At 47.0% G+C, this 27,801-nt stretch overlaps 2 protein-coding genes and 1 long non-coding RNA gene across 15 annotated transcripts in view; 1 reads left to right on the plus strand and 2 right to left on the minus strand.

Moving 5' to 3' along the window:
- Positions 1-2,362, plus strand: part of OTOF (otoferlin) — a 99,162-nt gene extending 96,800 nt beyond the window's left edge. For all 12 annotated transcript variants that reach the window (XM_070573074.1, XM_070573069.1, XM_070573075.1 and 9 more), the window contains one exon: positions 1,310-2,362. In XM_070573074.1, coding sequence (XP_070429175.1) covers positions 1,310-1,490 — 181 coding nt within the window. In that variant the 3' untranslated portion in view covers positions 1,491-2,362. The remainder of the gene's footprint in view (positions 1-1,309) is intronic.
- LOC139075592 (uncharacterized) lies at positions 84-1,666 on the minus strand. The gene is made up of 2 exons (XR_011526182.1): positions 1,365-1,666; positions 84-1,125 (listed from the first exon to the last, which is right to left on the minus strand). It is a non-coding gene; the product is annotated as an uncharacterized lncRNA (long non-coding RNA).
- Positions 2,363-2,851: 489 nt separating the features above from the next.
- DRC1 (dynein regulatory complex subunit 1) overlaps positions 2,852-27,801 on the minus strand; it is a 41,973-nt gene continuing 17,023 nt past the window's right edge. Inside the window, exons 6-17 of one of the 2 annotated variants that reach the window (XM_008513047.2) lie at positions 27,008-27,094; positions 26,231-26,353; positions 18,516-18,655; positions 13,243-13,377; positions 12,655-12,887; positions 9,916-10,058; positions 8,589-8,678; positions 7,973-8,059; positions 5,968-6,152; positions 4,732-4,875; positions 4,286-4,388; positions 2,852-3,106 (exon numbers count right to left, since the gene is read on the minus strand). In XM_008513047.2, the coding sequence (XP_008511269.2) occupies positions 3,050-3,106; positions 4,286-4,388; positions 4,732-4,875; positions 5,968-6,152; positions 7,973-8,059; positions 8,589-8,678; positions 9,916-10,058; positions 12,655-12,887; positions 13,243-13,377; positions 18,516-18,655; positions 26,231-26,353; positions 27,008-27,094 (1,527 nt within the window). In that variant the 3' untranslated portion in view covers positions 2,852-3,049. The remainder of the gene's footprint in view (positions 3,107-4,285; positions 4,389-4,731; positions 4,876-5,967; positions 6,153-7,972; positions 8,060-8,588; positions 8,679-9,915; positions 10,059-12,654; positions 12,888-13,242; positions 13,378-18,515; positions 18,656-26,230; positions 26,354-27,007; positions 27,095-27,801) is intronic. The other variant, XM_070573083.1, reaches the window with a different exon arrangement.

A 27,801-nucleotide genomic window follows, 5' to 3' on the forward strand; every position in this document is an offset into this window, starting at 1 on the left:
CACGCACACATGCATACACACGCATATGCACACACAGACACAGCCAACTTTCAAGCTTTCAAATAGTTCCGCAGACTCAGAACTGGAAGTGACTATTTTGCACGTTTACATATTAGGCCAGAGAGGTGAAGTAGCTTGCCCAAGGTCACCTAGCAAATTAGGGTAGAGCTAGGACTCAGCCTGGGTTTCCCAATTGCCGATCCAGTGTTCTTCGCACTATACCACCTCCTCGCCCAGCGACATTCCTGACAGACTCCACCCCGGTCCCGCTGGCAGAAAGAAGTTGAGCTCTGGACAGGGAGAGGGGAAAGGGTTTGCCTAGGATTAGCCAGTGAGTCCTGCATAGTTTCTACCAGCATCCACCTGGCGACCAGAGCCGCTGTCCGCCCTACAGAGTGGTCAGCAGCTCCACCCGATGTCAACGGCTCAGGAGCCAGCCTTTGCTGAGCATGCTCCGCACCAGGCAGTGCTGGGGGCGTCGCCTGTCACTGCCTCCCTTCAGCCCTTACCAACCCCGGAGGCGGGGTCCACTGTCAACCCCATTGTGTCAGTGAGGAAACTGAGGCTCACAGAGGTGCCCCACTTGCCTGTCCCAGCCTGGATTGGAAACCAGGTGCCCTGAGCCCACACCCCCGCTCCGCAGTGTCCTCCAGGAGTTAGCGGGGCAGGAATTTGAAAAAGCATATTCAATACTTTGATTTTTCTATCTTGACATTTCATAAAACCTGTTGTTTTTGGAACACAAACAACAGAATATAAACCTCAACATGCACTTCTTGGCCAGGAGGCCGTGCAGAAGGTAGAGTAGCGATGGCAGCCTGGCAGTGGGCCGGTGGGTGAGGGTGACAGGGCTCCTCAGACCCCTGGCAGGGCCTGGTGCAGACAGAAGCTTCTGTTCATGGGAAAGGCGGGGAGGTGAGGGGTGCTGATCTCACGGAGAGCGAGCAGGGGCAATGGACCACGTTGCTGAACTGCGAAAGCTGATACTCAGGGCTGCCTGCAGCACGCTGCCTCTTCAGGTGGTGAGCTGCCATCGCTGCGAGCATCCAGGTCGAGGCTGGATGGCTGCCCAATGCCAGAAATGCCATTGAGGCCTTGGGAGGAGGCGGGGGGTGCCAGGGGGTCCTGCAAAGACGACAGGGAATATAAGCTGCAAACCTGATGCTGAGAAGTGGGCTCGAACCCTGCCTCCCGCCCTCATTGCTTCTGGGACCGTGGCTGTGATGGGGCCTCTTGGGGTCTAGAAGGGCTGAAGGGAGGGGGTGCCCTGAGAGCCGCCACTGCCTGACTGAGTCTCCCCCTCCTGCAGCCGGCCCGACACGGCCTTCGTCTGGTTCCTCAACCCCCTCAAGTCCATCAAGTACCTCATCTGCACACGGTACAAGTGGCTCATCATCAAGATCGTGCTGGCGCTGCTGGGGCTGCTCATGCTGGCCCTCTTCCTCTACAGCCTCCCCGGCTACATGGTCAAGAAGCTCCTAGGAGCGTGAAGGCCCCATGGCCTCCCTGCAGCTCCTCTCCTGGGCTTGTGCTTTTCCCCCTCCTTGGCGTGGACGTTCCCGTCTCCCTGGGGAGCCTGAGGAGCCCGGTGTCCACCCTTGGGGCCTCAGGTCCCAGGAGCCTGCCTCCTGGCTGCTGGGGCGCCCATCATCACCACCCCAAGCCTGCTGCTCGCCCTGTCCTGCCTCTCTGGTCCCTGCCTGTGGGTGGGGAATGTGGGAGGGGTTGGGGATCTGCCCCAGCTTGCTGAGGCAACTTCTGCAGGCCCTGGCTCTGAAGAAGCCACCCCACACCCTCCCCCAGGCCTTCTGGCAAGCACTAAAGCTTTAATGAAATTAACTGAGAATCATGTCTTGGGCCAGTGCCCAGGGCTTTGAAAAGAAAGAACAAGCAAACAGCATCCCCCTGCCCTTCCCCAGACATCATCTTGTGAGGGCCGCTGACTCCACCGTCATGCTGCAGAAGTGGGCCAGACCCTTCCTGCTAACCCTGCCGTGGCTGCCTCCATCTGGCTCCATGGCCCAGGGCTCCTCCTCCTGCCCGGGCAGTCGCCATGGCCATGGCGGGTACACAAGCCCAGGCCTTGCCCTGCCTGTGGGGTTTATGGCTTCCCAGAGCTTCCTCGGCCAGGCTAGTGCTCACAAGCCTAGACACGGAGCAGTGAGAGCGAACCTCTGGTCCCCCCACCTCCCCAGGCAACCTCTGCCCTCCCCCTGCAGAGCCTGCCCTTCGGTCCCTACAGCTCAGCCAGGAGTTTGTTCTTTGAAGTGCTGCCCTCTGCCTGTGTGAGCTGGGTTTCTCTTTGCTGTTTTTCCTTTCTTGAGTGGTGATTTTTCTCTTAATAAAAGAAATCAAACACTGAGTTGACAAGTCTGCAGTTGGTCAAGTGAGGGGACGGGTGTGGGGGCACAGGGTCAGTGGGCACACTGAGGTTGGCAAACTCAATACCAGCTGGGCCCCTCTGGATGGCCTCATGGTCCAGGGTTCCAGGCGGGCCTAAGGCCACCTGCCCAGGCTGCCCACAGAAGGACCCTCATGTCACAGCCCAGGGGGCACACCAGGGTGGACCCAGGGGCCCCAAAACCTCACCAAAGGGGTCCTGCAGGCCCAAGGACAGTCTGAAGGCCTAAGACCCCACAAGAGCCCCAGAGCTCCAGCCTCCATGCATAGAAACCAACCGCCCCCAGAAGCAAGAAGGGGCCCCACGCCGCTGCCTGGGCCTTGTCTCACAGCAACGTGCCTGTCCTCACACCACGATCTGAGGACGGGAACAAAGTCCCCTCGTGACACAGAGCTGGGGGCAGGGGGCCGTGTCACAGCGGACCTGACCTCTTCAGACAGATTCAGCCACAACTTTTTAAAGACTTTAATCATGACTGAGGATACAGGTAACTCCTCTTGTCGCCTTATTTGGACAGGACCTACAACAGCGGCTCCGGAACATCCAGAGCAGACCCAGGCAGCTCCCAGGTGATGCATGCGCCTCAGGCACCGGCACCGACACCAACACCAGCATCTGCCCTGATCCCGCAGCCTCCGAGGTCTGGCTCTACTTTGCAGGTACCCCGAACACTTGAGTCGGAGGAACCTGCAGTTCCGAGTTTATCTGGAAAAGAAAGAACAAAGGTCATTCTGCTTTCCCCAGGGCCCTCCTTCTCCCTGGCTCTGGGGTCAGGGGCACACGCTGGCTCTCCCACAGGCCTCCAAGCCTCTGCAAGCCTGTCCTCCCCAAATGCTTCCAAATGCCTGGGAAAGCCCCCGTCGGCCTTCCTTCAGAAGACAAGCCCCTGGGCTTCTTGTTTGGTTTCTCTGGCAAGCTAACCTCCAGTAACATTCTCCACCTTCTGCTCTGCCGTTCTCTTAAATGCTCCCCTCTCCTCTTCACCTGCCCATCCCATCCTCAGTCTAGCCCCGCCCTCTCCCCTAAACTCTTATACACAGCAGCATCAAAGGAAGCATGGACCAAACGGTCCCCTAATGTCTGAGACCTGTCACAGGCCAAGAAGCTGTTACGACACTCAGGCTTACCACATCCCCATTCAGGTGTGGCCTGGGCCTGAGACCACATGGGGCCACACCCCTCCAGTGCCTGGGCTTGTGGCTGGCCTCACATGCACAGCTGATGATGCAGGACCGACGCTCGGCCCAGTGTGGCACAACCCTCCTGGCCCATGGCCTCGGGACCACATGAAGGATGCCACATCAGCACAGCAGAGCCAGCAACTGTGTTATGAGTGAACTCTTTCCTCTGGAGCAGAGACAATGAGATTTGTCCTCTTTCAGGCCATGAGGAAGCTGCCCCAACTACCAGTGGAGTGGGCAGGAGTGGGGGCCAGGCAGTATCTGCCCCATCGGGAGCCTCCTCTAACCACGCCACATCCTACGCCAGACAAGTGGGCTGGCAGAGTGGGAAAGCCCGCACTCTGGGCAAGTTACAAAGTCTCCATGTTTTGATTCTCCTTTTTGTGAAAGGGGGAGAATAATTACTGCCCTAGGTACCTCACAGACGGGTTGTTGAGACCAAAAAAGAAAAATCCTATGGAAGCGCTCTGGAAGCTGTGGAGCTGTCACTGCTTCCAAGAGTGGGACTGCTTCTAAGAGTGGTCCAACAGCAGCTGGTGCCCAAAACCGTGGGCATCAAAGGGACACTATTACAACCCACATCTCAAAGCTCCCTGGCCTCCGGAGGAAGAGGGCTCCTCATTTCCTAACATCAGCTCCAGTCCCACCGCCTCCCCCGGCCTCCTGAGCACCCCGCCTACCTTGCAGGGTCCCTGTCACCCACCTTGGAATCTAGATACTGTTGCAGCAGCATCTGGAGCTCTGTGTTCTGCTGCTCCAGAGAACTGTTCTCCATCAGCAGCTTGGCCCTCTGCGTCAGAACGAGGCTTCGGGAAGAAACGTAGGTTAGAGGCCCAGTGAATCCTTCATCCTCTACCAAGCAGGGGCCAGGGTCTCTGTGTGTCTGTTGTGGGTGGAGGTGGAAGAGGACCCCAGAAGTCTCAGCCACCAGAGCAACCCTCCTGCCCTGCACGAGCCAGGCTAGTGGGAAAGGGCAGGGAGGACAGGTCCAGATGTGATGTGTCCCTCATCAGGAGTTGCCAAAGGCAGCTCTTCTCCCCAAGAGTTCATGGGACGGGAGGTGGTAAATGCGGCTGCTCCAAGCAGAATCCTTCCCCCGCCTACCCGCCCGGCTCCCTCCTTCTCCTGGGCCAGGACGTCCACACTTACTGGTATTTCTCCAAGGCCGTGTAGAGCGCATCCCAGAGGTTCTGCGTGGCGTCGGGGATAACTGTGGCCAGGGCCTTCCAGTACTCAGAGTCCTCTGAGTCATCACGCACGTCCTTCATCAACTTCACTGGCGCCCGAGAGTCCCTGCAGGTCAAGAGCACTGGTACCACCCTCCCCCCCGGCACCACTCAGGCCCCCAAGCAGTGCCGGTCACCATGTCTGTCCCTCACAGACCTACCACTTACCCACCTGTCACCTACCCACTCAGCTATACATGTTTATCAACCAGATTATGACGGATCCTCCAAAAGGACACATACTTATCATCAATGTTCCCGATTCTCGGTGTCATTGTCACTTTTGTCATTAGAGTTTCATCCACCCTCTTTCTCTCCATCAGTTTACCTCACTGGCCTTACGGCTCAAACTATGCCCATTTCTTCACTAATGCATTCAAAACAGCTCTCAAAATGGGTGATCTCCTCTCCATCTCTGCTAGGATGGTCTTAATCCAGGACATCACCCCGACCTGGACAAACCTGACTGCTCTCGTTGCATCCAGCATCACCCCCTCCCTGCCACCAAAGTGATCTTTCTGAAACACAAGTCTAACCACAGCTCCCCCACCGCCTCAGGCCCGTTTCTGGCTCCGGCCCACTGCAGGGTAACGACAAAAATCTCGGGCACGTTGGGCAAGGCTCTCCATGATCTGGAGATCACCGCTCCCACTTCCCAGACCCCTGACACTAACCATCCCTCTCTGTCATGATTCTTGAACACACCAGGCCTTGCCCCGGGTTGTCACATCGTGAAATGCCCTCTGCCCCACTTTATCCACTTAAGAAAACCCAGTTCTGGTGCCATCTCCTCCTAAAGCTTTATCTGACATGCCAGTTGGAGTCAACCACTTCTGCCTCTGAGCAACGTGACACCTTGTATGTGCTCTGACCACTGTTCTGACCACAAGGAGGTATCTCTCAGGGACCTACACATAGCAGACCCCAGTACTTGTTTGTTGATTGAATGAATGAGGAATGAAAAAATGCAAATCACTTCTACACCCCCTTTCTTTCAAGATAATGTCCAATGACTCCTCTCGCCCTCCCTTTAGATATCCCTTTCCTCACCCCCCAAGATCTTGCTCACTAGCCTCTTTTCCACTCACTAGCACCTGCTTGGCCCCATCCCATGCAGCTTCCCCAGTGCTCAGGCAAGCCCTCCAGCACCACAGCCCACCTAGGCTTCTTCAGACCCATGACAAAGGCCTCCAGAATCTTGAGGACATCATTGGGGTGGATGAGCCCGGGAGAGGGGGGGGTCTCCTTCTCTTCCAGCTCCCCTTCCACAAGGCTTTCCTGCTTCCCTCCCTCAACATCTGCCTGCTCTGCTGGCTCCAGCGCTGACATCAGGCTTGCTTGCTCCTGTAGTGGGTGACAGAGATTCCAGGGTTGATCTGAAGAGAGGTGCAAGGGCAGGAACTATGGGTTGGGGGTACACGGGCGTGAGCATATGAAGACAGACAGGAAGAGACAAAAACGGAGGAAAGTTCGCAGAAAGCTCTCAAAGTTACAGAAAAGATGCAGAGGGAGACATTTACACAAGAAAAGAATTGTGAGAGGAAAGAGTGGAAGAGAAAGGGGGATGACCAGGGACAGGCATATGGGGCTTCAAAACAATGACAATGTTCTGTTTCTAAATCGGGGCTCCCAGGTGTTCATTTTATTAATCTTCATAAAACCTACATGATATATGTATATCCTTTTGAATCATAATACAAATTAAATTCTATTCTAATTTTTAAATTCAAAAGCATCTTCCTCCTACTCTTATCTCACAGTTCACTCAGTTTACTTCCCACAGGCAAACCAATGTCATCAGTTTCTTATATATCCTCCCAAATATTATGTCCATAGAGCAAACATACTTTCCTCCCTATTTTTGTGTGATGCTGCACTATGCACACAGTTCTGCACTTTGCTTTTTTCACATACCAATAAACCTGAAGATCTTTTCACATAAATACATTAAAAACTTCTGTGTTCCTCTTTCACAGTTGCATAGTATTCCATGGTGTAGATGCACCATATATTATTTAATCACTTTCTTAATGATGGAAATTTAGATTATTTCCAATCTTCTGTCACTTCAAACAGTGCTGCAATGGATAAGCTACAGTAAACACAGCATTTCAAATGTATGGATGTACATCTATAGAACAAAATCCTAGAAGAGGAATTGCAAGGCAAAGTGCATATGGTTTTGTAACTGATACCGCCCAACTGCCATCCATGGAGGCCACAACAATTTACACTCCCACCAGCAACTTACACAACTCTCACAAGCGTGCCTGTTTCCCACCCCTCAGCCATCACTATGCGCTATCAGGCTTTCAGATTTTTGCCAACCTGACAGGTGAAAATGGAATTTGGGCAGTTTTAATTTGCATCTCTCTTATTACAAGAAAGCCTGATTATCTTTTCATATGTTTAGAAGTTATTTCTATTGCCTCTTCTAGGAGGTGTTTGTTCATATTCCTTGTCTTTGCCATTGAGTTGTTGACCTTTTTCTTATTGGTTTATGGAGGTTCATTACATATTAAGGAAATAGCCCTTACCTGTGATATGAGTTAAAAATATTGTCCCCCAGCTTGTCATCCTTATCTTAACTTTGCTTATAGTGATTTTCACCGTACTGAACTTTTTTTAACATAGTCAAATATATCTTTTTTTTTCCTTTATGGCTTCTGAGTTTTGTTCACTCAGCCAACTCCTTTTGGAAGCATATCAGGGATCTCACCCTGAGGTTAGTAAACTAAAAAGAACTTTTTAAATTGAAGTTTTTAATTTTTGAATTAAAATGTTATAATATTCTTAACATGATGACTGCTTCAGAAGAGCCAATCAAGGTAAGTATTAGAAATGGGCCCTGCTTTGCAGGAAAGTGCTGCGGATCAAAACATGCAGCATTGGTGGGCCCAGGTCTCACGGTGGCTGAGGCCTGGTTGTGAGGGAGGCCCAGGAAAAGACCCCTGGGGCCCCAGTCTGAGAACAGCATCTGAGCCCCAACCATTCTTCCCTTTGTAAACAGAAAAAGTAACAATAATAAGGAAAATGCTAAGTTAGTTATCCCTGACATAAAACCCTCACTCTTTCTCCAGAAGGATTATTCAAAGGCAGCACTGCCCTCTGGGGCCCTCCAGGAGAATTTTAAATGCTCTCTTTCTGATTGCACTTCGCCTTACCTGACTGGAGAGTGAATGATGAGCTTGGTATTTGAGGAAGAAGTTCACCAGTTTATACAAGTCATCCTCACTTTCAATTCCAATGGCCTGAGGCAGAAACAGAAGGACTGCTCAAACGTCACATCCAGGGAATCAACAGACCCTCACTCCTAAGAGCAGGGGGCTTGGCTTGCTCCCCTCAACACCCCGACACCTGCCATGGCCCAGAGTGGAGGGGGTTCAACGCTGGGAAAGGCAGTGAGATTGGGACCCACATCAGAACAGAGAAAGGATGCTGAGTTGGGACCAGCTGCACCAGTCAGGTCTTGTGGGCAGGAGAACACGAAAGGGAGCTGAGCACACATCTGAGTTTAGGGGTGTAGGGGAGAACCTACGGTCTGAGGGCTGGGCCACGAGAGCGAGAAGCTGGTAGAGCAAGGGTCAGGGTGGGACACATTTAAATGACTCTGAGGCCAATGTCTTGCATGAGAGTAAGTGAAGGGAAGGATGTGATGGTGAGAGAGGCCCCAGGAGATCTGCATCTACTCCCAGGGCTGAGGCCATGGTGGAAGAACACAGGGGGGCTGTCTTAGAATGAGGTCCCCAGCCCCTGTCCACTCAGCCCAGTGGGACTCACTGAGAAGATGGCGTCCAGCCTCAGCATATAGTGTTCGGTCTTCTCCAGGGGGAGGAGAAGTCTCAGCAGCTTGCTGTCTATGAGGAAACCCTGAGAGAAGGAAGATGTCATTTCCGGTCAGAGACGGGTTTCAGGAACAAGTCGTAGGGTCTGCAGCCTCCTTCTGTGTAACTAGCCAGGGAGGACTCCACAGAGCAGAAGCCCCAAGGATGAGACTTCGGGCAGTGGGGACCCCAGAGGAGGGCCTTCTTAAGATGCCTAAGGGATGAAGCCAGTGCCCATCATGGATTTAGTTCCTCCACCTCAGAAGGGTGCTGACTCACTTCACCCACCAGCCACTGGGCAAACAGCTGAGCTCCCACAGCTGTCCAAACCTGACCCAGTCAGACTCCCACCTGCCCAGTGTCCCTTCACTCACATGCTAGTCCCCAGATACCTACAGAACACCTAGTAGGCATTGCACTGGATGAGAGGAAGGCAGGAAGGGAGAGGGACACAGCATACCAGAACACAGCGCACATGAAGTGGGGAGTGGGGAGAAGACCGGGTGCCCGGTGCCAGCTCTGAGCTGGGCACACCTGAGGGAGGGCTCCATGGAAAGGCGGCCACTGGCAGCAAGCCCGCAAACAGAAAGGGGAGCACCTGCCAGCAGCCTCCTTCAGAAAGAGCTGCCCTTAGTGGCAGGAGGCAGCCCTGGGCCAAAGAAAACTGTCCCAAGGTCACTGGAGGCTACCAGGTCTTGCTCCAGCTCTTTTGCCCATCTTAGAACTATAACATCTAAATAAACACCCATCACATTTGGTAACACCTCGAATTCTGCTAAGCCAGCTCCAACACAGCCTTTACACTAAGTCTAGTGGTTTTCGTGAATATCCAGTGCAGACAGCCAAAGCCCTACACAGCCAGACTAACTGCAAACTGAGATTCCAGAGAAGGGCCAGGTCGGTTGTGGCCGCACTATTTGGCAGGTGGGTTCATGGAGGCAAGACTGATGCCCCATCTCTCAAACAACGAGCATTTTCTAAAAATTAGCAGGAGCCTGTCAGCAGCCCTGAACCATGCCTTGCTGACCCGCTAAGGGAGGACCCACTGGCCAGAGGGGCCAACTCTGAGGCATAGCCTCTCTGTGAAGTGCCCCTCGACGTCCAGGGGCCAGCCTCCAGCTCTGTTCCCGAGGGCCGATCCACTCCTGCCTCCAGGCCCCATCTGGCCTGGCCAGAGTCATCAGAAGCAGCAGACAAGAGGCAACAATGGAAAGTCGGCAAAGCAGAAAGTCGGCAAAGCCACCCCCGGGAGGCCCTCTGCCACAGCCCCGGCCCCGCCTCACCGACTCGTCACAGAGAAGCATCAGGATCTTCCTGGTAGTCTTTGCTGAAACCTTCTTTGGCAGGTCGAGGTAAGACTCCGGTTCCGAGGCGCCCTCTTCTGCCCCCTCCTCTTCAGCCCTCCCATCTTCTGCACCCCCCTCTTCTGCCGATGCGGCACAGAGAGAAGAGAGAGGGAAAGAAAAAGAAGATCATTTCTTGGCCTTGCTGACTTTCAGAACCAGTCAACTGGCTTTCCCTGAGAACATTTACCTCTTAAAAAGCCTTCTTAAGGCACTATCAAGTTTCTCCAGCTGAAGAAAGCCCATTTTGAGGGGAAAAAAGGGAGCCTGGGGGTCAGAACAAGAGACTCTCTGGAGAAGTCTGCCATTCTTAGCCAAGCTATAATGCCTCACTTTACCAAATTTCATCTACCTGGAAACATCATACTCAACATCCAGCCACGACAAGGAAGTGGGGGGCGGGGGATGAACCTATTTATTCTTATTCTAGAGAGAAATCAGGCGCATCTGCCATGTGGTTTCGAAACCTGCAGTGGACCAGAAGCAGCCAACTCACAGGCAGGAGCGGCGGCGCCCCACAAAAGAATACTGCCCGCAAGAGCTGACGGCTGACGGCAGGAGTCAAAAACCTTCTCAATGAAAATTAAAAATTAGAAAATGTCTTAGAATATACATTCCTCATCTGAAAACAGGAATAAAAATCATTGGACCCTCCAGGTTTTACTGGTTGTCAAAAGGTACACTGAGATAACATATATGAAAAGGTTTTGAAAAGTACAAGAAATCAAATTGCTGGTGGGGCTGCAAAGTGGTACCATTCCTGTGGAGTGACATCCAGCGAAATCACAGAGCATTGAGCCTTTGACCCAGCAATCCATCTCCCAGGATCTGTCCCAACAATTCACCAGCAAAACACGAAAACACAAATGCACAAAGCTATTTGTTGCAGCGCTGTTTGTAATAGCAAAAAAAACCAAAAAACAAAAAACTGGAAATATCCCAAATGACCATCAACAGAGGACTGTGAATCAATCAGACACAGCCACATAAGAGGGTACCAGATAAAAAGGAATGAAGAATATTGCTTCTTACTACTATAGCTTGATCTCCAGGATATATAGTAAATGAAAAAAGCAGGTGGAGGAAAGCATATGCTCTCATTTACCTAAAAAAAAGGGATTTACACAAATATATACACACATTTGTTTACAATTTTAAAAAGCAATGAAAGGACAAACTATAAATGTTTAAATAGTTCCCTCTAGCAGAAGGGCGAAATAGGGCAGAGAGGAGAAAAGCCACACTTCTTTGAGTCTACTGCCTTGTTTTTGTACATTTGACTTGGGAAGCATGTAAATATTTTACATAACTATTAAACAAAATTAAATTGTGAAAAGTAATCCCTAACAATCAAAAATAAAACGAAAAGACCTAAATGTGTTGTCAGTTGGTGACAAAAGCGCATAGAAACTATTCCGAGTAACCCTAAAACAGCAGTCTGTCTGCACATCCCTAGTGGGACACACCCTAAGAACAAAAAGAACTCTGGGAAAGTTTAAACTCGCTTAGTAATCATTCGTTAGTGGCAGGGTTGGTGTTCCACGCTGAGACCATTCCATGGTAGCTTAGGAAGAGCAATGAGTAACTATTTTGGAGTCACTGAGTACCAGGATTTCCAACTCAGGAGCGAGGAGACACGCTTTGAGAAGGTTAAGTAAAAATCCTGACATCCTGATGATTAGGAACTATTAGGATGAACACATGATTTGTTTTATCTTGAATACATAATCCTCTACCCTAGGCTCGTCCACTGAGAAGGCCTGGAAACAAGGACCAACCCAAAACAATGAAAGGACGGTTTCGCAAGACCTTCCCTGCTTAAAAGGACTGGGCCTCCCGGGAGGAACAGCTGATCCCAGACCTGACACAGGAACAGTATACGGTGAGCCTGGAACGCCTGGTCATTCCAGAAAGCCAGGAAACTATCAAAGCCTACCAGGGCTGTGTCAACGGGACCCAGGGGCCACAGGAAGAGACACCCTCTGGCCAAAGGTGGGACAACTCGAGCATCAGCAAGGATGCTAATGGCAGGAGCTGAAGCACATCAAATTTATTTAAATCCATGTGTTCATAGGGATTTTGTCTTTTATAAAACCTCATTGGTCGCCCGTGGAAGATGTTAGAGACCCAACCCATTCATTCTGAGAACCAGTATAGAGAAAGGATAAACACCTATCCTGCTTTTCCTGTACAAACTGTATCTCAGGGCAACAAAAAGCTGATGAGGGGAAGACTCTCTTTTCAGAAGTGTCCCAGCTAATAAATGAAGACATGATGACAGAATTCAGAGTTTCACCATTTTGCAATCCCTCCTGCAATGAATGGATCTTAGAAAATGATTATCAGTGGTTGCTAACATCACAAGAAGAAAGACAATCTAACATTAGTTTATCTCAATGGAGGTACACAACAGTGTACTTAGCAAAAATAAATAGAACCTGAATCTAATCAAGCTTCTAGATCTAACTGCCAGTTTACAATCCAGGGGAGAGGATAAAGCTATAAAGCAGAGGAGACTTAAAAGCCATATCAGCCAGGCATGCCCGATGGACCTCTTAGCTATGAGACTTCTTCCCCTTCTCTGGACTTCAGTTCCCTTATCTGTAAAATGGATAGGTTGACCCAGTGTTCTCAGAGGGCCCCTCCAGCGCAAAGACTCTGTGACTTGGTTCTAGTCACCTGTTTGCATCAGCACTTCTTCTAATATTTGTGTGGCCGACTTCCACTGTTGCTGAGAAATAGGGCCCACGTTCTTCAGGAACCAGAAATCAGGCGCTGTCCAGGGGAGCCCCAGGTGATGGGTATGGATGATCCTGTCTACATCAAAGGCTCTGCTTATCAGATCCTTTGCCTCCTCTTCATTCATCAGCCAAATCTCCTGAAACTGCTCCTCATCGACGAGAGCAAAATGCCTGTAAAGAAGAGTTACTGAGCATGGCCCACTGACCCCTGGGCCTGGCCAGGCTCCCCTCAATTAGCAGCAGGGTAAGAGCTGAGGCAGAGCTGTGGTAAATCCTGGGCCTGGCCCAGTCCCTGGACCACTGATCCTCAGCTATGACCGACTAGAAGCCACCCTTGTAAGTGTAAACAAGGCACGTGACATGCAAGTAAAGGGACAAGGAAGGCAGCACAAAGGACTCTTTAGTGGCCTGGTCCAGCTCCAAAAACCTGGTGATATCAAAGTCTACTGAAATCACTGCCACTACCAACTCTACCCCCAACCTCTATTCTAGGGCACGTGCCTTGGGTCCCAAGCCCCTAAAATACCTCATGGCTTTCTGTAGCTCCTTGAATTGCTTCACAAGGCGTTTGTAGTCTGAGGTTAGTGACTGGTTCTCCTCCTGAAACTGCTTTATCTGCTTGGTATATTTTGATCTCAGATTGTTAAGTATATCATGCAGGCTGCGTTGAAGCAAAGAAGAAAGTTAGTCTGCTGCTGAATAGAAGGTGTAATGTATGTTCCTCTCATCCACCTCACTCAGTTCTACAACAAACCCAGGGCCAGATTTTTGGAAGGGCAGACCCCATGTTTTCCAAAACGCAACTCCAGTTGTGATCAAGGAAAGGCAACAGGAGGTAATGAGATTGTCCAGAACGAAATGCATTTAAACAGTCCAGAAGCCCAAATCCACCAAGGGGCAGTCCCCTAGCAAGAGCATAACTGAATCTCACTCAACACACCATTCGTCAGAGTGTCCGTATCTAGTGCCCACCTCACATGTTTAAATAACATGTCTCAACTGTTTCACTCTCATGACTTGGAAGTTCAATTCACTTCTGAAACAAGGAAAATAGAAAGGAAAAAATTTAAACTTCACACCACAAGCCTATGAGAGCGGAGTCCTCTGTCTTCCAAGAGTTGATACTGTTAACAGGTGTAATAGCTCGTTCATTCATTCACTCATTAACTTGTTCATTCATCAAACCTGAAAGGTCTCTTTTCTGCCGAGTGTATGTTTGAATACAAAGATGAATACAAGGACATGTTTGAACACAAGGCACCATCAGTCCAGTCAGAGACAAAGACAAACATTAACTACAGTAGGGTATAAAAAGTTTTACCCAGAATGCTGGGGGAGCCCAGAGGTGAGGCATTGAACTTACTCTGGCTTGCAGGAGAGGGGAGTGGCCAAAGGCTCCAGCACAGTGAGAGAGCTGTCACCTGACCAACAGCACTGCAAATCGAGCCATGCCACAGCTCCCATGTCACTGCCCTCAGGAGCTCTGTGCAAGGAAACTTGCCTCATGAAATATGCATGGCAGGCGCGGCTTTTAGACCCAGGACCACACTTCATACGTCTAACTACTGAAGAGGTGTCTTATGTCAGTGCCCCATTTACACAGGAACAGAGAGTTTGAAGGCCTACATATTTTAAGTTTAAAAATTTTTTAAACAAAATGTCCCCCCTTGAGCATTATTCTGCAACAGTCAGAAGGTCCCTAAAGCACAAACATTCATCATTCATATTTTCATCCTCAATAAAGTGCAAAAACTATTTAACCTAGTCTCTGAAAAAAAGAAATATCTAATTTATTTTCTTAACTACAGCTTTCTAAGAGAATTTCCACAGAGAGGGGTTAAAAAAAATCTTTTTGAGTAGGCATCCCAGATCGTTTTTTTCAACATCATTTAGTAACGGAATTTCTGTGTGTCATCTAATCATAGAAGCTGATAAAACAAAAATAAACTCCAAGTGAATCCTGAAGGCCTGAGCAGGGTGGCAAGAGAGGGAGTGGAGAGGAAAGCAGGACTTCAAGGGAAAGAAAAGATGGCTCAACAAAAAGTCGAGTCCTCAGTGACTGGCTGGAAGCTAGAAATGAAGGGGAGGGAGGGGGAGGACTGGGAAACTGGGGGGGTAGGCAAGGCTGGTTTCAGACACTGTACACTGGAAACGACAGCGACTCTCCAGGTGAAATGTTCTCTTGGCAGTTCCAGATAAAGCAAGGACGTGAAGTCCGAATTAGGGATATGAAGTTGGTAGTCGCCAACAAAGAGGTAGAATTCAAAGCCATGAGACTGATGTACAAGGCAGAGGGAATAAAAATAAAAAGCAAAGGGGTAAGATGCTCTCTAGAATATCTTACCAGGCAAGAAAAAGCAGAATCACCAAAGGAAACAAATTAGGAATACATGGAGAAAGAAGAACAAACATTTCAGAGTCATGAAAACCAAAGGAGAAAAGTTCTGAGAACTGTTATCCACTAACACTAAGATGAGGCCCGAGGAAAAGCCACAGTGTTTGGCTAGAAGGGCATCCTTGGTATCCTACAGAGCGAAGTCTTTGTCCACGTCTGAGGTCATAGGCCAACTTCTGAAATGTCGGAGGAGGGATAAGTAAAGAGGAAAGGAAATGGCCATGAAAGCAAGGAGAGAAAAGACAGCCCTTCGAGAGGAGCAGCAGGGTCGGCTGAAGGGCTCCTCAGGACAAGGGAAAGCGGGGTAAGTCTGAAGTCAGAGGGAAGAGGCAGTGAGGAGGAGGTGGTGTGGATGATGCCAACCATCCCTCTGCCATGTGGATCAAACCCAAACTCCGCCTCAGGCTCCTCTCCCACCTCCCGCCTTGCCAACCTCCCTTCTCCCACGGGGCCATCTCTTCGTCAATCAGGCAACTTCCTGATTCCTGCCTCCTTGCCTTCAGACCTGCCACGCCCAGCTCAGAGGCTGTCTACCCCGGAGTCTTCTCTTAACTCCTTTTTGCCAATTCGCGTCCCTCCCTCCTTCACTATTTCACTTCTTCAGGAAGCCTCCCCAGATAACCCTTTCTCACTGTCCTGATTTGTGACTGTCACTGATGTTCCCCTATCTTGTATGGTGCATATAGAGGGATTTTCTCATAAATATTGTCTCCTAACTACTCTCATTTATCTAGATCATCAGGCTTAAGATGCCAGCTCATGTATTCAGTACCATTTTCTGTTATAAATAACTATCAAAAGGTCAACTGGTATTTCTCTACAAACCCAACACTTGTCCAAAATGTATCATCATCCTACAAGTGGATAAATTCATAAATAATAATAGGCTGTTTGGGTTTTGGGGGAAACTCCTCAAACAAGGATTAAATAACATGTCTTATTCTACTCTGATCCTCAGAGCCTCACACAATGGTCTGGAACTCAGGAGAGATTTCTTAAAGGAAGAAAGGGAGGAGGGATGAAAGAAAAGAGGCAGGAAGAAGGGAGGAAAGTGGAAATTCGAGAAGTTCTGAGTAATAGGTATCTTTCAGTAAGCCATAGAGTTGGGATCAAGCACACGAAGAATGAGTGTGTCTGGACCAGTGTGCTGTGTGTATAAATATACATCTCTGATTTCATTTAAAGACCAAAAATAAATAAGCTATATAAATGTTACCTTGTTTGGTAATTGTTGTGTCCCTGATATAAAGAATCAAGAGTTAGTTATATTTTTAGAGAGTAATATGGGAAGACTAGCCCTATCAGATATTAAAACATATTACAGTGCCCCAATAATTAAAACCGTGTAGTACTGGGACTTGAAAAGACAAAGAAGACAAATGGAACAGAAAAGATGCAAATATATACAGAAGTTAAGTAATAAAGTTGCCATCTCCAATCAGTAAGGAATGGCATTGGGACGATCATTAGCCATCTGGGGAAAACTAAAAGTTGGATTCACACCTCACACTATACACTAAGGTAAAGTCCAAGTTTAAGTGTAAAAAGTGAAACTATAAATATATCACTGGACAATGTGGGAGAAGTCCGTCATCACCTCAGGGTGGGGAAGGCATTTCTAACCATGAGTCAAAACCCAGAAGCCATAAAGAAGAATATCAACAAATGCAGTAACATGGAGATCTAAAACATCTGCACTGCAAAGTCCATAAGTACGATCCAAAGGCAAACCAGTTTAAAATATTTGCAATTCCTGTAACAGAAGACTAACCTTCCTAATACAGAAGGAGTACCTAAGAACTGATGAGCAAAAGACCAACAACTCCAATAGAAAAGTAGACAAGGTATATTCAAATATAATATATAATATATAATTGATAAACAAGAAAATATCAAATGACTCGTATACTTACAAAACCATGCTCAATTTCTTGCATAAGAGAAATACAAAATAAAAACACATTGAGACACCATTTCTCACTTACACTACTGACAAAATTCCAAGGCTGTGGGGAGTCAGGTACTTGCATACATTGCTGTTGGGATCGTCAGTCAGTACAACCCCTAAAGAGAGCAATTGGTAATATCTGTCAAAATCACAAATGCCTGCATTCCCCTAAGCCATGGTTAATCCTAGCATCATGGATGGTAGGTCAACTAGATAACAAAAGGTGTCTTCCATTATTATGCAGTATGAAGCACACATCTGACAGGAAATATTCTTGCCAAAAGTGTGTAAATTGAATCCATAAGTCTGTTATTATGACTTACAATTTAAAGGAAATGTAGGACCAGAGAAACAAGTAAATGTAAAAATTCAAATCCAGAAAGTGGGACATTCTCTAAGATAACTGGCCCAGTCTTTTGAGCAAATAATGGGTTCCACGCACCCTGCCACCCCCCCACACACACCAAAAAAAAATTAGACAGTAAGTATATAAGTAGGTAACATTTAACAAGGAGGTTGGCAGGTGGAGGGGCAGGGAGGATCCTAATAAATCAGAGACGTAAGGAGCTTAATTTAACAACCTGATGCAATTCCTGGTCCTCGAAGAGATACTAGTTTGAACAAACCTACTATAAAGAATATCTTTGCACAACTGGGGAAATCTGAATGTGATCCAGATATTTAGATGAAATGAAACTTACTGAAATGGAAAGGTGGAAATTGTTGACTTTTTTAAAAAATGGCAGATTACAAAACAACAGTTACAGTAGGATGTCATATCTATATTTGTATCTATCTATCTATCTAGAGAAAGAGATCCAGAAAGATATACACAACCTACCTCTGGTTGTAGGAATATGGTATTTCTGTGTTTTTACCTTACTTTCCCTTGTGGTAGTTTCCAATTTTCTATAACGCACATGTACAGCTTCTGTACTAACTAGATACTTATATTGGTCTTATTTGCAACAGCAAAAGACTAGAAGCTATCTAAGTGTCCATCAATAGGGTTAAGTAAATCATAGCATATCTATGCAGTGGAGTACTAGGCACCTTAAGAAATAATGTGAAAGCTCTCTATGATCTGGTATGGAAACATCTTTAGGATACAGAACAGTGCGTATGGAATGCTATCATTTGTGTAAAAGCAGAGGGGGATGAGAACACTTACTCGTGTTTGTTTATATATGTAACAAGAAATTCTGGAAGAAACAAAAGAAACAAATAATGGTGACAGAGGTGGGAAAGAGGAACCAACAGTGAGGGATGGGAAACAGAATCTTTGCTGCATACTCTTTTGGGGCGGTGGAACGTATTACCTTTTCCAAAAAGCTCTTTTAATAAGAGTCAGTTATATTTTTAAGAGTGTCTACTCCTACAAAAGGGAAGAGCGCGTGCCCATCCCTACTTTCAGCATAGAAGGGCCCGGAAGACAGATGCTCTGCACGTGGCCTACCGGTTAATCTTCCTCTTCTGCTGGGATTTGATCACCGTGCTTTCTTCATCTCTCTTCTTCAGCACCTGGAAGTTGTACTCTAACTTCTCTTGGTTCAGCTGGTAAGTTGCTTTCATTTGCTGAAGCTGTTGCTCAAGAATCTAAAGTTAAGTTAAAAATATATATATATATTAATTGGCCCTGGTATAATTGTTATGCCTGAGGGTCCCTGAGAATTTATTCTGGAGTTGCGTCAGAGGAACCTTAAGGACAAGGGCCTCCCTCTGAATTCTTAGAAAATCTATCATTAGAGGCAAATTCAAGGCCAACCAGAAAAAACATAATCATTCAACTGCGAGCTGACACCTAGATACCTAAGCCTGGGAGAGAGGGTGGTTAGAGTTCTCAAGGCCAGCTCCCTCTGGTACTCTGCTCCAGCCCCTTGAGAGATAGAAGTGGCCCCAACAGAAACGCCATAAAAGTAAACACCATAAAAACCTGCAGTGTCCCCACTCTGACTTCCGGTTGGCAGTTCAAGTTAGTATTTAGTAAACCATGTTCATTTTAAAGGAGGATAGACACAAGCATCCTTACCTCCTGGGTTTCCCTTAGCTGTATCATTCATTTGGCGAACATTTACTGACTGCCTAAGATATGTCCTACTATGTGTCCGACACTTTCCTAGGTGCTCCTGGGAAAATGCTGTGAAAAAGGCACCGTCCTGTCCTGTCCAGCAGAGGGACAGATAACGAGCCCTAGGGATAGGAAGTCAGAGAGGGGTAAGCCCAGGGTGATATGGGACCAATGAGAGGAGCTCTTTCCGTGGCCTTGAGGACGAGGGCAGACATCCCTGAAAAGATGGCATCAGCACGTCTAACTGAGACCTGAGAATGAGTCGGAGTTACTCAGGTGGCAGGGAGAGAGCTCTAGAGAGACAAGGGAGAGTGAGGTGCTTTGGGGAAACCACGACCAGTCTAGGATGTGAGGTATGAGGCAAGGAAAGGTCAGAAATGGGGCTGACAGAGCAGGAGAGCCTTACCAAGCTAGGAATTTGACACTTTATCCTGAAGGCAATGGAGAGCCACTAAAGATGTTAAGCAGGAGAGAGGAATGATCAGCCCAAGTGGTGCAGAAAGATCACTCTGACAGCTGGTGAAAAAAGATGAGAGAGGGGCAAGGCCAGAGGCAGGGCCAACACAGACAGGCTTGACCCGGCCTCCCCCTCGTGGAAATGCAGGAATGGAGGATGCAATGATGTGTAATCAGATCTTGAGAAAGCAGTTACATGTGACATGCTCTCCCCATCTCCTTCCACTAGGCTACAGACCCCTGCCACGGAATCAACAGAGGAAGTGATCCTCAAGGAAGGTGACTGGCCAGGAGGTGATGCCGAGGAGAATAAAGGCATTGACACGTCAGCAGATGGTGTGTCATTTCCACGTTTCACATGGAATCCGGTGATCCCCACATTGCAACTGAGGGAACTAGTCAAGAGTATCCTACTTAACTACGCCAGAGATTTTTTAATTTTCGCTATGAGACAAGTATTGGAATGTCTCCTTCAGAACAGAAGCTGTAATCTCTCTTCTTTAATGGGTGGCCAGTGAAGCACCGTCTTGGTCACTGTGATAATAGCTAATTGTATCTCTTAATTTCTCTATTTGTTTAGTTAAATTTTTATTTACTTTTTCTAGTTATATGCTTTTCTTTGTAAAAACTTTTCCTGGTTGTGAAAATAATATTGCTCATTGTAGAAAATGCAGAAAGTACGGTAAAGGAAAAAGAAAGAGGAGACAGAAGAGAGAGGAAAACCTAACCATAATTCCATCTCCCAAAGGCAACTTCCATCAACATACTGGAATGTTTCCTTCCTGTGTTCTTTATGTAGTTGAGCTCAAACTATAACTACAATTTTATATTCTAGTTTTCTCCCTTAATATTACACCATAAGAATTTTCTATGTTAGTAAAGTTTTAACATAATTTTAATGGTACATATTCTTATATATTATCATTTATCATATATGAAATATTTATATGTTTATCATATGGCATAATATTTTACCATTTCCCTACTGTTGCACATTTGTACTGTTTTGATCACTTTCAATATCCTAAAATAATACTAGGAAAAATTACATATAAAAATTTTGAGTATTTTATTTCCTTAAGGTAGATTCTCATAAGCAAAATTACTAGGTCAAAGGCTCTCTAGAAACTTCTTTCCAAAGAGCAGTTTATGGTTTACACTCCCACAGGCTGTTTGTGCAAGTGCCCACTTCCCCACACCCTGTCAGCACTGAGCAGCATGCAGGGCAGGCCACCAAGCTCTACATACAGGCCTGGCCCTTGGGCAGGGTGCTTGGGGCAGGCAGGAAGCTGCTGGGAGCTGCACCCCACTCTTCCTGAGCACGATTCAAGTTTAATTTAGAAATTTCTGACTTGAACAATATCCCACAGTGCCTATGGACGATGCTGACAGCACAGCCTCATTTCAAGTGCAATTATCCTGGGTGGCCCCAGGATGAGCTGGCGCTCTTGGCCCTGTGCCCTCCTAGGGATGGCCCTGAGTGTCTATCAGGGACAGGGACCCTCCAGCAGTTCTTTCTGCAAAGTCGCAATGATTTATGCTGCTGTGCCCCAAAAGAAACCAGCCCTGCTGCTTCAAATGTGACCATCCCTGGACATGGAGGAGGCCATTGGTCAATATGGCTAGGCACAAAAGTCCAACAGAAAATCTCCTTGATGGATAGTGACAATCTGAGAAAGTAAGAACACTCACAGAGATGGTGGAACTCCAGAGCTGCTCTGGATTGGAATGACCATGAGCGGCTGTTCCAGTCTTTGCTGGGACTGACACATCCAGGAGCCCTGAGACCCAGCATGCTGGATGTCTGCTCTGATGACGTCCGGGGACCTCCTCCTTCTCAGTGCTTTGCAACGAGCCCTGTCACTAAGACGGCATTTCCCAAACTTACTGGGCCATAGATTAGTTGTCATATTTATAGCACAGTCAGAGTATGTGAGTTATAAATGCAAGTTCCATCATGTGAACTTTCATGTGAATTTCATTCTTAAAGGCACATTATTACATAATAATAACTATATAAATGGACTCTTTTTCCTACATAACATATCTTGAAAGGAAAAAAATATCACTGGCATCACTTTTTTTGTTAGTTTTTGAGAAATCACCACTAGCACCTCACCTAGCTGAACACAGTTTACTATGTTCATAGTTTACCCTGAACTAAAGTAATCAGCTCATGTCTTTTTCTTTGTGACCTGAAATAACTTAAATCTGTGCTGATTTTATAGGGAAAAAATGGTAATAATAATAACCTGTCACCTGATTGTTTTAATTTACCTTTCTTTGCTTGTTGAATACTCATTAGCCGATCTTATTTCCTCTTGTGGAAGATGTTTGCTCCTGCTCTTTGCTAGAGTATGTTCTTAGGGGACTGACACCTGGAGAGTCTAGCAATGCAACATGCACCGAGTGCTTCCATCTCAGCATGCACCGAGGACTTCCCATCTCTGCCAGATCGCAGATCAGCCACTCCTTCATCTCAGCTCTGTCCCAGCACAACGTCTGGGGGCTTCCCATCCATGATGCCACTTAGGAGTGATGGGCGGTGCTGTCAATGACCTTACAGAACTAGAGATAGTCTTGTGCCTCTCGCAGCACAGTCTCTAGCAGCAATTACATGGATTACACTGCTCATTATTGGTTTACAACACCCATGCTCACAATAATTTTAGTATCGGTGACTCTACTGTTAATTTTCTCTAGCTGTCCTTGATTGTCATACATTGGATATAGTTTTCTATTAAAAAATTGTAATTGATTTTGTGAAATATCTGTGCTTATTATTTAATTACCCGAAGATATTCTGCAAAGTTGTACTTTATGTTCCCAAGACTAACAGCAAAATACCATGTTTGGATTTTGTGAATAATTTGTAAAGATTACAATCTAACCTGCCACAAAAGTCCTTCAAGGTTACAGGTCCTGCAGGTGTTGATCACACCTGCCCCACTTTTTCCTGGGACAGTACGGACTTCTCCTCAGCGGCTATCAGGTACCATCTCCTGCCCACAGACTCAGGAACAGGTGCCATCAACGCCTCCGCAGAGTGGAAACAGTGGCAGTTCAAAACAGCAGAATTTCAAACAGCCTTTCCCTCTGGCCTTCTTGGCTGATTCCAGAGATCTCACTGGGCCTCTTTATCACCAGTCTCAGCCCTGGGATGGGACCATTCTGGAACCATAGACTAGCAAGTTCATATCCAGCCCACGCTCTTACTCATACTTTCCTGCCCTGTCACTCACTCTTTTATACTACTTATGGAGCTTGCTTTCTTCCTCAAAAGATGATAAATTCCTGAAGGGCAGGAACTGCATCTTTTTATTTTTGTGCTTTGCACAGTGTAAGTTCACAATACTTGTTAAATAAGTAACTTGTATATTTTTTATGATTAGTATTTTGGTATTAAAGTTGAACTAAACTATTTAACAATTTTAAATGAGCACATAAGACCTCAAAATAAAAATATTTGCTTCCTGCATCAAGAACCAAGTGTTTCTAGTAGTTTTATTTTGGGGGGGGGGTAAAATCTCTCTCGAGCACATAATGTTTACAAGCTTCTCTTTATTCATAACCAACGTGACCTCACTGGCAGCAAGCGTTTGAAAAGTACACCTTCTTTTTTCACTTCTTGTACTTTACCCATCAAACCAAATCTACGTGTATTGGATCCTTTGTATTTTTGTGGTTTGCAAAAACTTTAGTTCCATATTTTAGAACTGATACAGTGCTATGAATTAGTTTGGAAGAGGAAATTTGATGTTGAGCTGCAGGCCATATCTTTTGGACAAAAATCAGTGCTATCTGACTTTAATTTCTAGTGAAAGTACAACTAAGAGGCATGATGACAAAGTTCAGTCTTCTAAAATATTCCATCTATTGCAACGTGGGTAATCCCTGATTGGCTTATCTTTTCCTAGTTAAAGGATAAAATGTGGCACCGTATACTCTTGGTTTCCATTCTGACACAGGTAAGGACTCTTATGCAGAGGAACTGCACGCGTTTCTCACGCTGAACGTCTCCATCCGCCTCCGTCCCGCGTGCCCACACTGCACCGGTAGTCCATCTTTACAGGGGGAGCCAGGAGGCCCAGGTCTCCCAGGCCCTCTGCCTCTCTGTCCCTCACCTCCCTCGTCTTACCTTACCCCTCACCCCGACAATCTCCCCATGGCCCGGAATGTTTTGGCTTTGTTCGAACATTTGAACATTGGATTAAGAACATGTGGTTCCACTCCTACAACTCAATAGCAAAAGAATTAATTAGAAAATAGGCCAAGGACCTGAATAGACATTTCTCCAAAGAAGACATACAGATGGCCAACAGGCACATGAAAAGATGCTCAACATCACTAGTCATCAGGGAAATGCAAATCAAAACCACAATGAGATATCACCTCACCCCTGTTACGATGGCTAGTATCAAAAGACAAAGGACAAGTGTTGGCGAGGATATGGAGGAAAAAGAACACTTCTACATTGTTGGTGGGAAGGTACACTGCTGCAGCCACTATGGAAACAATATGGAGTTTCCTCAAAAAATCAAGAACAGAATTACCATTTGACCCAGTAATCTCACTTCTGGGCATATAGCCAAAAGAAATGAAATCTGGATCTTGAAGAGACATCTGCACCCCATGTTCCTTGCAGCATTATTCACAACAGCCAAGACATGGAGACAACCAAATGTCCATCAATGGACGAATGGATTAAAAAAATGTGGTATACACACCTACAATGGAATATTATTCAGCCGTAAAAAGGAAAGAAAACTTGCCATTTGCAACAACATGGATGGACCTGCAGGACCAAGTCCATTATGCTAAGTGAAATAAGCCAGACACAGGAAAACAAATACTACATGATCTCACTTATGTATGGGATCTAAAATAGTCAAACTCACGGAGGGAGCAGAGAGTAGAATTTGCTACCAGGAGCTGCCAGGGGCTGGGGAGGGGAAACTGGGGAGGTGTAGGTCAAAGGGTACAAAGTTTCAGCTGCGCAAGATGAATAAGTTCTGGAGATCTACTGTGCAAAGAAGGCCTGTGATTAACAATACCATACTGTATGCTCAAAACTTTGCTAAGAGGGTAGATCTTATATTAAGGGATCTTACCACAAAAGAAAAAGCAAAACAACAAAAAAGAATATGAGTTTCCATGATTTCACTGTTTGAGGCCAACCGTGTGTAGTTTTGTCATATAAATTATCATAGAACCAAAATAACTTCAGAAAGCTTAACAATAGCCATTTTCATCAAAACTGTAATGTATACAGCCCACATGAGTAGTGCTTCTCTCTTACACTTCCACTGTTCCGTGTCAGTAACTCTCGTTTCCATGACATTAATATGTGAAAGGCCCAGGAAAATTTCCTAGACTGGTAAAAATATTTGTAGTCTAATGGGTTTTTTAATTTAACCTCGCTGCATAAAGCCAGAGAGGGATAAGAACTGAAATTCTACCAAAGGCTGTGTGGAAAAGCTTCAGTCTAACACGTGTCCAGACGCAGACTGAATAGAGCATGAAATGAATAAGATGCAATCACCACTCTATTTCTAAATGTAATGAGAGATTTTTTTTAACTGACGTTGAAATAGAATCCTAGGTTTGCGAAGAATTTTAGAAACCAGAAAATCGAACCATCTTCCCACTGCAGGAATCCTTCTTCAACACTGAAGACAGACACAGCCCTTCAGCCGTGGAATACTTTGAGATCAAGACTGTTTTGTGAGATGATCCTTTTCTATATTAGTTCTAAGTACTAGAAGGTTCTTTCTGATGGTGAATCAGAATCTGCCTTACTGCGATGTTCCACCGTCAGTCAGAGGGCCGTATGGAATAATGGGAAGGATTTAGGCTATTGAGCCGGACAGAACCGGGTCTGAATCCAGGGCTTACTGTTTACAAGACAAGCATCCTTGTCTCAGAGCCTCGGTTTCCTGGCATATAAAGTGCTGTTAGTGATTTCTCCCTTTCACGTTAGTGTCAGGGTTAGAGAGACTGTGTTAAGTGCCTGGGGTGTTGTGGACACTCATTAGATGGTGGCGGTCTAGCTTTGGCCCCTGACACAGCTAACCTGCCCTAGGGGCATTTTCCCTTTGTCTGGCAGAAATGCACAATTGTCTCAACATTCCTCCCATGTCATGGATTCCAGACCCCTTTAGGCCTCTTGGCGATGCTCCAACGGTCTATTAAAGAAAGCGTTCCTCCGTGTGCAACTTGTGCATGAGCTTCTTCAGATATGATCATTTAAAAGAAAGCAGATAAGGGGCTGGCCCTGTGGCCGAGTGGTTAAGTTCGCGCGCTCCGCTGCAGGCAGCCAAGTGTTTCGTTGGTTCGAATCCTGGGCGCAGACATGGCACTGCTCATCAGACCACACTGAGGCAGCGTCCCACATGCCACAACTAGAAGAACCCACAACGAAGAATACACAACTATGTACCGGGGGGCTTTGGGGAGAAAAAGGAAAAAATAAAATCTTTAAGAAAAAAAAAAAAATTCTTAAAAAAAAAAAAAGAAAGCAGATAATTAATGAGTTCTGTTGAATGGACTAACTCTAGGTTATTATGGGTCGTTGCCACGGATGAACACTCACAGGTGCCCTCCGCTGCTCTGCCACCCCGACGCCCGGGCGGAGGAACAAGGCGCACCTGCACGTCCTGCTCCAGCTTGATCTTGATCATGTTGTACTCTTCGCAGTCCCAGATCCTCTGCTTGTTCAGCTGCTTCTCATAGTCCTCGACTTTCTTGATGCGGCTCATGAGATACTCCAGCTGAAGGCACAGCAAGACAAGGGGAAAGTCAGTGCCGCCCCCGCCCTGGCTCAGTCCTTCAGGTGGCCTGACAAGCGTGACAGAGTGATGGGTCTGAAAGTGTCGGAGGGAATCAGTCGGCCCTCAGGAGCCCCTGTGCCCCAAGGCTTTGAACACCCAGGCCAGGCTTGGATTGCTTAACAGGGTCCTTCCTCCAGAAACTCCAAGAGGAATGCTCCATTAAGAATTAAGCACAGACCCTGCAGTCGGACGTTTATGTTTCTTAAAAAAATCCAGGATCTTGGTCAAGTTATTTCTTTGTTACTTACATCTCTAAAATAAAGTGACAACCCCACACCCTTTAAAAGTGTGTCTTAAAACACCTCCTTGGGCCACAGCTATCCTTGGCTGGTGTAGATAACCCAGGAAACGAAGAAGAGAGTGACAGGACCATGGAAACCAGAGGGAGCTGCTAAGGCGGCACTCACCACCAGAGACAATGGCCACCTGCAGGGCCGCCCTGACAAGCCAGGAAGTGCAGTAATAAACGTCTGCCATGGCAATCCTCCCCAAGACACAAAATGGCCAGCAAACTCAGCCACAGCAGAAATTGCCCCAGACGCCAGGCGTCCCCCTTTACACACCCACCCCCTCCCCTATCTGCCGCCGCTTCACCTCTTTGCCATTGTGAGCCTGCAGCGCCCGCTCCCATTTCTTCTTATTACTGGTCAGTAGCTCCTGTCGTTCCACCTCGAATGCTGTCTACAACCAAGAGGGAAGAGGGTTCTTGTGTCCGTTTTGATTAGGCAGGTCCCACAGTGTCAAAGAACTCAGATAGCAGCACAAGGGCCGTGTCACCAACCACACAAAGTCAAACCCAAAGGCAGAAATTTGCATTTCCAAATGCACAGAAATTAAGTGAAGTCCATACTTCACACAAATTTAGAGAGGAAATGTGCCAACCGTCCAGTGGTTTAGTCAATACTCAAGGCAGGAGGCTGGAGGAAGGCCACTGCCCTTGTTGGCAGTCACAGGGCAAACCCTGGCATGTATTCAGCCAGGACCATGGTTGATCCATTGCCTTGTTGGTACATGCCATGGTTGGTACACTGCCATGTTTGGGGTTCCCACGCAGAAAAGGCAGCATGGAGTTCATGATGGGTAAGTAGGCCTGCGAGCACAGAAACGAGTCTACAGTGATCGAAAGAGAGAGGTCCCCCACACTCTTGGCTCTCTTCCATTTTGGAAAAGCCTATCTCAATCTCAATCCCTAACATTTCATCCAAATTCAAAGTACTGATTCCTGAATCCTGGTTGGCACTCCCCTTTCCCACCCCCACATCCCCAATGGCCCTAAATAAATCAAATAAATGGCTCACACACGCCTACGGGTAGGGAACACTAACGCCCTCCCTCCACTCCTCTTACCTTACCTGTTCTATTTTCTTTCAAAGCAGTTATCACCACTT

The sequence above is a fragment of the Equus przewalskii genome, chromosome 14, assembly GCF_037783145.1.
Source record: "Equus przewalskii isolate Varuska chromosome 14, EquPr2, whole genome shotgun sequence".
NCBI lineage: Eukaryota > Metazoa > Chordata > Mammalia > Perissodactyla > Equidae > Equus > Equus przewalskii.